The sequence below is a fragment of the Phoenix dactylifera genome, chromosome 3, assembly GCF_051530095.1.
Source record: "Phoenix dactylifera cultivar Ajwa chromosome 3, Ajwa_hap1_PhDact_Kaust_v1.1, whole genome shotgun sequence".
Classification (NCBI taxonomy): Eukaryota; Viridiplantae; Streptophyta; class Magnoliopsida; order Arecales; family Arecaceae; genus Phoenix; species Phoenix dactylifera.
Window position 1 is genome coordinate 10,908,826 of NC_143192.1, and position 12,061 is coordinate 10,920,886.

The 12,061-nt window shown below is 43.1% G+C and overlaps 1 protein-coding gene across 1 annotated transcript; it reads left to right on the top strand.

The window, feature by feature from the left end:
• Positions 1-9,441: 9,441 nt before the first annotated feature.
• LOC120107017 (NDR1/HIN1-like protein 6) lies at positions 9,442-10,502 on the top strand. Its single transcript, XM_039120165.3, has one exon. The coding sequence runs from the start codon at positions 9,564-9,566 to the stop codon at positions 10,317-10,319; it is 756 nt and encodes a 251-aa protein (XP_038976093.1). The 5' UTR covers positions 9,442-9,563; the 3' UTR covers positions 10,320-10,502.
• Positions 10,503-12,061: the final 1,559 nt, after the last annotated feature.

Below are 12,061 nucleotides of genomic sequence, written 5' to 3' on the forward strand. Positions count from 1 at the left end.
GGGAAATTATTATCTCCAGGATACAAAATCCACATACTTTCGACACTTTAGACTGAACTAAAAGTATATCACACCAATACATGTACACTTATTAATTTTTAAGAAAGAATATGATCATAAGAGTAAAGAGAAGAAAAAGTTATTTGTATCTATTAAAGTACATCGTATACATAGCAGTGAAATGAAGTGTCTCTTTGTAAAAGAAACGTAGCCGGTCAAAGTTTCAAATTTCTTCCAATAGATAATAAGAGAAAATGAAGTGCTTCTTGGTTAAGGAACCAAATGGTCAAAGTTTCATAACAAATAACTATCTCCAACAGATAAGAAGAGTAGAGTTATTTTGAAAATAAAACTCTTAACAGATGCCATAGTTAATAGTGGAGTGATGCTCTTAGGAGATTTGGTGGTGGACTCCTTTCTTTTTTTTCCGCTAAAAATAGAAGTATCACACCAAACATGTATGAATACAGACAAGAGAGTCAAAAAAAAAAAAATCTCGAAGAGTACTCGGCAACTCCGCCTCAACCACCTATATGTGTCCCCTTGAATGGTCAGCAACAAACGAAGCCACCTAGTCGACCATCCCGTTGGCCTCCCGGTAGACATGCGTCGCCTGAATGGCCATCCCATCTCGAATCATGGCTCGGATATCTCTCAATAATTGGTGGTAGTCGCCGATCCTCCCTAAAAGTCCGTAGAATTCACCTAATGACCGTCACAGAGTCGCCCTCCAAAAGGACCAACCTCGCCTGTAGGGTATGCCGCACATAGCACAGACTAGACCAAGCCGCTCTCAGCTCTGTCGCAGGCACCGAAGTATCAAACAACTGGCAGCCTCCAGCAACAATCATCTGGAATTCGGGCCTCTGACCACAAGCCCGCACCTCCCCTCACGCCGCCTTGCAGGACACAACCATCAAAGTTAACTTTGAGATAACTCAGAAGTGGTGGCTCTCAGGTGAAAAACACCGTACGATGTGCTCTACGAACAAAAATAAAGCTCCAGATATTCCGAGTTATCAAAGATCTGTCCGAATTGTCCACCTGAGAGACTTCCACAGCTAGCAGCCTCGCCCTCTCCACCACCACTCCCGGAGGGGGGCTAGACTCTCCGAACGTCCATGCGTTCCTCGCGAGCTTCAATGTTGACGAAGGTGATAGTGGAGCCTTTGGCGGCAAGCTTGATCGTAAGTTGGACAAGAAGTATGATGAGGCCCTTATAGGGTAAGGGGATTAGGATGGCATAGGGCTTTTGGTCAGGATCTACCATTGTTTCTGATTTTTAATTGTTGGAGAAAGAAAGTAAGAGATATGTTTGTATTTAAATGTTTCAATGATAAGGTCAGGTGATTAGTAGACACATGAATCATGCATCTCGTAAGTTCTCCACCTCTAGTTATAAACACACAACATGCGCACAAATTATTATACATGGGGTGTTTTTGCTTGCCGAATATACTTCGAGGAACCAACATTGGACTGGTACGTGTTTTTCTCCTTTTTCCCAACTATTTTTGAAATATGATATAGTAATTTACAAATTATAATAAATAAAAGGTTCCAATAATCAAATTTTTGTTGCATATTAAATAATCAATTTTAATTATAATCGAGTAGAAACTTCATTAATACCAATGTCCACATAGGATAAACTCTGCAAAACCGAGCCTCCATGCACAAACTCCCATTATTAATACCTATATCTTTAATACTGACATCATTAATATCGACCCTGCATGATACATTGGATATAATTTTTTCTTGTTTTTCTAACCAGCAATATAATAAATTATAATAAATAAATGGTTCCAATAACCTTACATATTAAGCAATGAATTTTACTAATGGTCGAACACATCTATACCAGTGTCATTGACATACGTTGCATATTAAGAATGAAATTTAATGATGGTCATCCTTATCTGTACATGGATTCTATACCGGCATCATTAATATACGTTGCATACGAAACAATGAACTTTAACAATAGTTAGCATATTAATATCAACAACCACATACTGAATAGAGAACTCGCGTATTAATGATATATTTATCCAATATATACATGCAAAAGGAAAACAAAGAATGTTCTATGTAGTTGGAAGGAAGGGTGGAGGACACGTATTTACCTTAGTGAATGTACAACTAAGTGAATTTACTTAAGGATTGATGGAGGGCCCAAGTCAATTTAGAACTCCTGGATAACCTATTAAAATTGTTCTTTTCATATTTTTATTATTCTGTCAATATTTACCATGAATAATCCCTTAAACCAACTAGAAAGGTGAAAGATAGAAGTTGCCCATTAAGAGTTGGATTGAATGTGGCAATTTTAGCCCATATATAGTTAATCTAAACTCTTTCTCAATGAAAACAATTTAGCAAATGCAACCCCATCAAGCACGGTTACCCACTTATATGTTACTTCCCCGTTGCTCCTCTATCTAGAAGGCTAAGCATATTATTTTAGTGCAAGATCCCAATGTCATTAAGGTCCCATTTCGATGCTCGCATGATGAATCCCTAGAATTAATCATGAATAGAGGATCAGGACGGGACCCTAAACAGTAGGGAAAGCAATATTTTCTACAATTTAATTAGGATATTTTAGAGAGAAATTATTTCCTACACTGCATGCACCACGTAACCGTGCATGCTACTAGTCATAGCTGTTTGTTCCTATGGGCTCCATTTATCAAGCGTGTATCTCGGTGCACCGCTATAGGAACAAGCGGTTGTGATTGGCGGCATGTATGGAATGTGGTGCATGCAATGTGGGGAATAATTTTTCTATTTTAGAATGCACAATTCTAAAAATATGGGATACTGCAAATCACCTTTCAATAGGGATTTGTAATTTTTGTCTTTTCTAAGATATTCTGATTGAAAGCTTCCATGATTAGACGAGTTTCTTCTTTTCTGATCACCAACTCATCTCTCTTTTTTGAAGATAATGAAGAAAGGCCAGCCCTTTCCACCAGCAATTTTATTATAAACAAGTCAACACAAGGAGAACAAAACAAATAGAAAGAAAGAAGGAACGAAGGAGAAACAAGGACAAGAAGAAACTAAACTAGGCAGCCAAGGATCACCATAGAAGGGAAGAAATCTCCGAAGCAACAACAACGTGAATTCTGTATCTTGCTGGAAAATAGCACACCTCAATCCGGAAACTCCAATAAAGCTCGTGGCAAAACTTGATCAATGCCACATTTTCTCTTCAGAAAAATTCGTATGTTTCTTTCTTACCATGAATTCCAGCAACCAAAGCTACTGCAAATTCTCTTTGGAGTTATTTTTTATCTCCATGTAGTTTAGAGTGATAATAGAGATGATGGTCTAATCTGATCGAAAAGAAAGAAGATTTTTTTCAACCCGTTCAACTCGAATCTCTCAAAAAAAATTAAAAAAATAGAAAAATCACGAAAGTAGGGCTTAAGTCATCTTTTCTTTCATTGATGATCCACACCTTCTCAACTGAGGTACCTAGCCCCTATTTATAATACTAATGAGGTATTCTCTTTCACAATTTAGGTTGGATTCCTCTCCCAGTTCAAATAGAATTAGACCTCAAAAAATAAATATAACTAATAAAAATAATTAAAAATAAAATTCTACAAAAGATATATCGCGACTTCTGTATCAATTTTGCCTTCTGTCACTCCATCTAATTTTTAATGGATTGAGAGATAATGTATGATCAAAGTATTTTCCGAAAAGAAAATTAAGTTTTGGTTTGACCCATTAAGGGGTTAGCCCAAAGTTGTAAATCTCGAAAAACTGCTCATTTTTAATTTAAAAAAATCATCTTAATCGGACATCGTAAGACTAAGTTATGGCTACCTAAAGTTTAGCATACGTTTTGACTTTTTAATTTGGCGAATCTTACTCCTGGACCCTATCCAACCCTATTTATAGTAGCCAAAATATTCCACAATGAGTTTAGTGATTTTCTTGGATATCCATAATGATCAAAATGATCCACATCGAGTCTGGTGATCCTTCCAGATACTCGTAGTAGCCAAAGCGGTCCATATTGAGTCTGGTAATACTTCTAGATAATGATCGTTTACACCCACATAGGTTTTCAATAGTAAACCTAGATTTTTATTGAATAGAAAATGAAGAAATAGGTGGGCACTTATTCAATCTACAACTCCACAGAGAACAAGATTTAAACACTATTCATCCCTTCTTCCTCACAACTCAATAGTGTGTAATTGCTTGGGCATGCTCCCTTCCCCTCTTTGGCAAGCTATAGATATATTCACAAGCCCAATATGCAATAACAACGGACAAATCTATGAAAATAGTAAAAGCATTTAAGCAACCAAAAGAGTAGAAAGACCAAGAATTTACATGAAAAACCCTTTAAAGAAGGGAAATCGAGTTTCCATTAATCAATGAGATGAAGAGCATAAGAGGTCCACAATAATAAGAAAATTACAAGGATACCAGAAAATCTTTACAAAGAAGTACATCAATAAGCTTCCCCAACTTACGAAGTTATTAGATGCACCCTCAAAGGGAGAAACCCAATTTTCCAGAAGTATTAAACATGCTTGTAGATGAAATGAATGAAGAAAAACAAGCCCTTGGGTATTGAACTTCAATCCAAGAAGATTCTTATATTGAGAAACCCTTGTTATGTGAAGAAATTCCAAAAATCCACCTCTTCCCTCTTCTTCTGATTAACTTATGTTCTTTATAGCATCATGTAGGCTCCACTTCAAAATACGAGTATTATGTGGGCTACTCCTCATGGGGCTAGCCCAAAATGCTAGCGGCAAGCCAAACGGTAATCCATTTTAATGACCAGCCAAAGAAAAATTTTATGCTTCTCAGGAGCAATTGTTTCCAAGTCACCTTGTAACATGGACAAAGAACACCTCCGTAGTTAATGAATTGATATATTGAATTAATTGAGAAAGTATGCTTGGCAGTTCAACTTCCAGTAAGAATAATTTGTCTTCGCATCTTCGAGGCCTCTTAGCCTGAAGGAGACAACCTCTGAAGCTTCTCTGTCTCCAATCTTGGCAATAACAAATCTATAGAAATATCTCAACGAAGCTGCCTCCACTTCCACTAAGAACAATTGAGACATTCTTCTCCGAGACACGCAGCAAGAGCCCTTGTATCCATCCATCCTCCCCTAAAGGATACTTTCCAGATGGCAGCAAAGATATTCTCAACATCCTTCCAAATTGGTGAGGGCCCTACCGTGGGATCTTCCTGCTCACGGTCTTATTCTCCTTGTAGTGTAATACCTGTTGCTGGAAATTGGATTCGGGGGCGACCAATGGCTGAGGAAGAGGAGCTCCGGTGCGGATGGTACGTCGGCGGGCGGCATCCTGCATGAGCTCGGTCTTCTGAGCTCATGCCTGAGCTCGGTCTTCTGAGCTCGGCCTGCATAAGCTCGATCTTCTGAGCTCGGCCTGCATGAACTCGGCCTGCATGAGCTCAGGCTTGCTGTTGGATTTGGGTGCTTTAATTGTACATGTGGGGTGGTCCATTTTTTCCCTTAACACTACCCCCGACTTCCGAGTTCGAGCTGCTTTTTGGCTCGGGTGAAGGAAGTAATCCAGTCGTCGATTGTCTTGTAATATAGCCAAATGTCTATGGAGATATATGTGCTAAGTAGCGTGTACCACTCATGCAGTCGGAGCTAACGACCTTAAGCCGAACTGTCCAAGCCGAGCTAAGCAACTTTGCTCGGAGGTCAACTTCAGCGGCCTTCTTTGGCTTGTGGTCGACTCAGCGGTGCTCAGCAGTGCTTCCTGAGGTCGAGGGAGACTTGGCTCGCGGTCGACATAGCGGGCATCCCGAGGTCAAGGGAGACTTAGCTCGCGGTCGACACAGCGGGGCATCCCAACCTTAGTCAGAAGATCATCCCGAGGTCGATGGAGACTTGGCTCGCGATCGACTCAGCAAAGCATCCCGACCTTGGTCGGGCGAGCCTGGTCAGGGCTTCATCGGAGATACATGTGGGAGGCGAACTTCGTTCATTGACCGTTTTGTAATATAACCAAGTAAGTATAGAATGATGCATGTGCTGAGTAGGTTATACCTCTCGTGCAGCTGGAGCTAAGTGTCTCGGGTCGGGTTGTCCGAGCCGAGCTAAGCAACTCTGCTTCGAGGTCGACTTCAACGACCTGTGGTCGACTCAGCAAGGTGCCTCCACTCAGATCGGGGCGTGTTGTCGTAGGAGGCGTCGAATAGCGTCGAATGGCGTTGAAATGGCATCGGATGTCATCGAAGTGGTGTCGAATGGCGTCGAATGTCGTCGAAAGGCATCGAATGGCGTTGAATGTTGTCGAATAGCATCGAAGGGCATCGAATGGCATCAAGTGTCGTCGAATGTCGTCGAAGGACGTCGAATGTCATCGAAGGGCGTCGAATGTCGTCGAATGGCATCGAATGTCGTCGAAGGACATCGGATGTTGTCGAATGGCGTCGGATGGCGTCGAATATCATCGCAGGGCGTTGAATGGCGTCGAATGTCGTCGAAGGGCATTGAAATGGCATCCCGAGCTTGGTCGGGGCATCATTGGAGACACATACAGGAGACGGACTTCGTCCATTGGTGATTGTGCGCCCTTATTTAGAGCGGAGCAACGTTGGAGATAGAGATACCCGTAGGTCATTTTTTGGATTTTTCGACCTGTAAATAGGTAAAATATTGAAATTATTTAAAGCCAAAGTGGCGTCCTGTACCTTTTTGAAGACATTTTAATGGCTCTCGAGCTTCGAAGTCCCTCAGGACTTGGCTCAGCACCAGCCTTCTGAGCTCGATTTTCTGGGGGAGGCGTTCTGCGCTCATCCTGCATGAGCTCGGCCTGCATGGGCTCGGCCTTCTGAGCTCGGCCTGCGTGAGCTCGGCCTGCATGAGCTCGGTCTGCGTGAGCTCGGCCTGCGTGAGCTCGGCCTGCATGAGCTCGGCCTGCATGAGCTCGTCCTTCTGAGCTCGGTCTGTATGAGCTCGGTCTGCATGAGCTCGTTCTGCATGAGCTCGGCCTGCGTGAGCTCGGCCTGCGTGAGCTCGGCCTTCTGAGCTCGGTCTGCATGAGCTCGGCCTGCATGAGCTCGGTCTTCTGAGCTCGGCTTTCTAAGGTCGGTCTTCTAAGCTCGGCCTTCTGAGCTCATGCCTTTTGAACTCTGTGGGAGCTTCGATGATAACGATGCTCTGCAGGAGAGCGACGTTGCTGGCGCCGTTCTGAGGACTTACACCCATAAGGAGAGAGTACATGCTGGTTTCTTACTTGCTGCAGGCTTTGATGATCCGAACGAGGGAGGTGGGGACACGTAGCCTTCGTCGTGATCACAGAACAAGAGAGAAGCGTTTGAAGGGCAATGGAATTTAATGGGACTGTACCTTTTGCCACAAAGGCTTACAATCCTATTTTAAAATTTCATAACTCTCCTCCAGACCTCAGCTTATTTCTCTTCCTCTCCAACTCGTTGACGTGAGACTCAGGCTACTACTTCTGGTTGCCCCCACGTCCCACGTCGTTGCAGCGGGAGCCGTGCTTGATTCAAGATGGCTCGGGAGAAAGTTTTTTCCTCTGTTTAGCGTGAACCCATGGAGGCGGCACAGGAGGGGCCTCCACTTGTTGCAGGCTTTGGACCGCAATGGCTAGCACTTGGACTTACCGCACCAGCGCGTCGAACTGCTCGGGTTGGATTTGTGGAACTTGATATGCCGGAGGTCTTGGTGGTGGATTCTGGACTAAGCATCCGGAGCTGGGAGGTATCAGAGACTCCTTTGCTCCTTAGTTTCATGGCCACGACTTAGGCCCTTCCACTAACGCCAACTGTTGCTGGAAATTGAACCCGGGGGCGACCACTGGCTGAGAAGGTGGAGCTCCGGTGCGGATGGTACGTCGGCAGGCTGCGTCCTCCGGAGGACCTGCAAAAAGCCGGTGGCCGGGGCTTCCGGCGCCAGCCCTTCGATACTTAAGTCAGAGGGGGGCTTTAGTGGAGAAAGAGGGACATTGCATGCGGGGGTCTTCGAGTCAGAATCCAGAAGAAGAATCCCCCTTTACAGAGGAAGAAGTTTTCCTTTTATATGAGGGATACAGGGTTACATGTGATGTGACCAGGTGAATTAAATGAGTTACCGTCATGATTGAGTGTGGTCGTCTGAATTAATGCGTTGCGTGGAGGACGGGACTGGAGCCAATGAGTTGTTGTGAGTGATCGGACGTAGTTGAGTGAGTCGATGAGTTGCCGTGGATGGCCTGAGATTTTGAGTAAGCCAGAGATCCGTGGAGACTATGCGCATTAATTGTTGACGGTCGTAGCAGGATATGGTTCCTAGTTGATGTGTCGTGTCATGGCGTGGCCGGCAAGCAAAGCATGGTACGGTGAGACTGCTGCAGGGTGTGGCCGCAGCATGTGGACGACGAGCTCGGTCTGCATAAGCCCGGTCTGCATGGGCTCGGCCTGTATGAGTTCGGCCTTCTGAGCTCGATTTTCGAAGCTCGTCCTGCATGAGCTCGGTCATCTGAGCTCGGCTTGCATGAGCTTAGGCTTGCTGTCGGATTTTTGGGTGCTTTAATTGTACTTGTGGGATATGGTCCATTTTTCCCCCCAACAATACCAAAGCTTGAAAACATCATTTCCAAAGACCATTTTCCTGCAGTAAGCACTTCCAAGCCGATTGAGCAAGTAAGGATGTACAAAAATCATCCAAATTCCTCTCTCCAAGCCCTTACAAATAAACTTCCAGTTCACTAAGCAGTAAATTCCGCTAGTGCTGTCTTTTCCTTTCCAAAGAAGAGCTCATCGCCATCCATCAATCCTTTTTTTGCTCATGGTCATGGAGGTAGTTGGAACACTGACGTATAGTAGGCAGATAACGTATAAAGGATGGAATTTAACAAAACCAATCTGCCACCTAACGAGGGTGTCTAACCTTTCCATGCTACTAATTATTCTCTCTATTTTCTTTAATAATTGCAACTAGTCCCTTCTCATGAGCTTTTTGTTGGACACCGGAGGCAGCTAAATGGAGAAGAATCAATCCTGCAGTTCATGCAGGGAGCCGCCGGCAGCTGCTCCTTCAGAGTCATTCATACACACTAGAAAACTCCTGTGGAGAGTGATTTATTCATAGAACGACTTATCTTGGCATCCAAACAGGGATATGAGAACCTTCCAAAAGGCATTGACTTGGTTAAGCCTCCACGAAGAGTAGATGTGACACGAACGAAACCTTGCATTTGAAGAAACGATGGGCGTCACACCAAGTTCTATTTAAATCTCGCCGCGTTACGAACGCGTTTACGTTAACTAAACCACTCCTTCCGGGCAAAGATTAGGTGAGGAGAGGGTAGAGAGTCCGCCAGCCGCCGCCTGCTTCTATTTCTATAGGACAACCAACCCCATGCATATAGACGATAAAATTTCAAACTTGAGAACAAATCAAACACTTGAAGTCAAGGCATGGGAAGCCACGATATCAAGGCATACCTAAGAAAGAGAAAACCAACCATCCGTATAAATCAACACGAAGACGTCTTCAAAGTAGAGCGGTTGGAATTTAGGAAAAGCAAAGCCCAGCGATGGCCGAACAGCAGAGAATCCACCCGGTCGACGTCGAGGCCCCATCGCAGGCGGCGCCGCTTGTCCCGCCGGAGCTGTCGAGATCCGACAAAGGCGACCCCGCCGTCGCCGGGCAGTACCCACATCACCGCCGCACGATACCGGTCGCTCACTCGAGACCCCCGAAAAGGCGACGCAGCTGCTGCTGCAAGTGCCTGTGCTGGACCATACTCACCATCATCATTCTCATCGTCCTCGTCGCCGCCACCCTCGGCATCCTCTACCTCATCTTCGACCCTAAGCTCCCGAAATACTCCGTCGACCGCCTCCGCGTCTCCACCTTCAGCGTCGACAACAACCTCACCGCGCATGCAGGCTTCGACGTGACGGTGACCGCCGAGAACCCGAACAAGAAAATCGGGATATACTACGAGGGTGGCTCGCACCTGAGCGTGTGGTACTCGGGTTTCAGCCTGTGCGAGGGGGAGTTCCCGGAGTTTTATCAGGGGCACCGGAACACGACGGTGCTGACGGTGGTGCTCACTGGGGAGGCGCAGCTGGGGAGCACGGAGATGACGGCGCTGCAGCAGCAGCAGCAGACGGGGATGGTGCCGCTGAACTTCAAGGGGGACGTGCCGGTGAGGGTGAAGCTTGGGAGTCTCAAGCTGTGGAAGGTGACGTCCCGGGTGAGGTGCAGCCTTGTGGTGGATAGCTTGACGGCCAACAACCAGATTCAGATCAGGTCCAGCAGCTGCAAGTTTAGGTTGAAGCTCTGATGAGCTTTTGGGTTTTCTCATTTCCTCTTCTTCTTACTCCTTTCTTTGCTATTATCGTTGTTATGATTCTCAGATTTTATCCGAGGATTTCATATATTTTCGTAGAATTGGAGGTGATGTATGTTTGCATTCTTTCTTTTGTCGATTTATTGAGCATTTAATACTAATAGCATGTTACATGAACCTTTGTGGAGACCACTGTTTCTTTTTCGTCTCTATTATTATGCTTTTGGAAAAGATGGATTTTTTCTCTTTTTTTTCCTTTTATTTTTCTTTCAAGATTCAGTCAGAGATGTCGGCCCCCCGGAAGCCCATCTTTTTTGAATGAAGAACGCTTTCCTTTAAAAGTGGCGTAATGACGTCGCTACCGGACAAGGACCAATTCAGGGGAAGAGGGCCACGCACAATATGTTAATTAATTTTAACAAATTACTTTTTAAAATTATGTATTTTATTTTACTTAAATTATATAATTAGTAAAAGACTATTAGTAAAAAGAATGGAGAAAATAAGGCCCATTTTGATGGTTGACGAGGAAGATAGCTTAGGTGACCAGGATGGTTGAGCTTATCACGTTTCTCTTTTAAAAAAAAATAAAATCCATCCAAATAAATAAAAATTTTACTTCAAAAAGCTCTATTTTCGAAGGTTCTACTACCAACAGTTCAGCCAAATGGACCTAAAAGGTGCTAAGGATACAGGATGAAACCAAGTGGAAGCGTAGAGAAGGGGAGGTATCTACATTTGTTCAGGAGAGTTAATATTATATGTTCTTTTAGATAATTAGTTAAATGTATTTTACCAATACATTACAATATTTAAGCTCACTTCTAAACATAAGCCTAGTTAAAACCAAATACAAGACACATTTGACAAGCTAAAGGGAAAGAATATTTAATCACTATATAAGACAAAAATTTAAAAAAAAAAAACAAATAAGTAGAGAAAGAATATTTCATGCATCAAAATGTACTAAATAAATAACAAAAAAGGGCAAATTATGGAAAACAAATTTAATTCCACATGGAAACTCAAATTTACAATAAAGTTTTAAGGTATGAGTCTTAAGAGAGTGATTATTGGCATCTACTAAGTGATTATTCAATTATGTTGTATAGCATATGGAAAGATGTCACTTTTACGTGGGGAGAATGGGTTGGCTTCTCTTACGAAGGCATTTTTAACATCTCCTTGGTGATTAATTCAGTTAGGCCATTTGAAATGCATAGGTGCTACACTCTCTTTCTCTCTATCTCTATCTGTCTGTCTTTGGAATACATAGGCACCACAACTCTCACTGTCTCTCTATCTCTATCTCTACCTCTGTCTGTGGGACCAGTAAGCCATTATATTGTTCATTATGAATAAGCAAGAAGTTTGATAGAGCTATACCCATATGCGCCACCCAATCCACAAATCCAGTAGAAAATCCAACCCAATCCTGCTAGATTTCCCAAATAGGCCATGTAAATTCTGATTTATTTACTATAGCTTTCACATTGATTTGAGAGTTTTATCTTAATCCTTGCTTAAAATATTAGAAGTGCTTATTCTAGGATGTTATTAGAAGTTATAGAAGGCAGATAGAAGATATAGAAGAGTAAAACTCAGTTACAGCTTAAGAAAAAGTTTGTTCTCAAATTAAATCTGAATATATAAAAATATTGAAAATATGGAAAACAAAAGCATCACCATTATAATAAATAGTTTATATTATCTAAGAGAAGCATACATATGAAGAC

What these genes read in the sequence shown, in the direction of transcription:
- LOC120107017 (XM_039120165.3), top strand. Translation starts at nt 9,564, where the DNA reads ATGGCCGAACAGCAGAGAATCCACCCGGTCGACGTCGAGGCCCCATCG.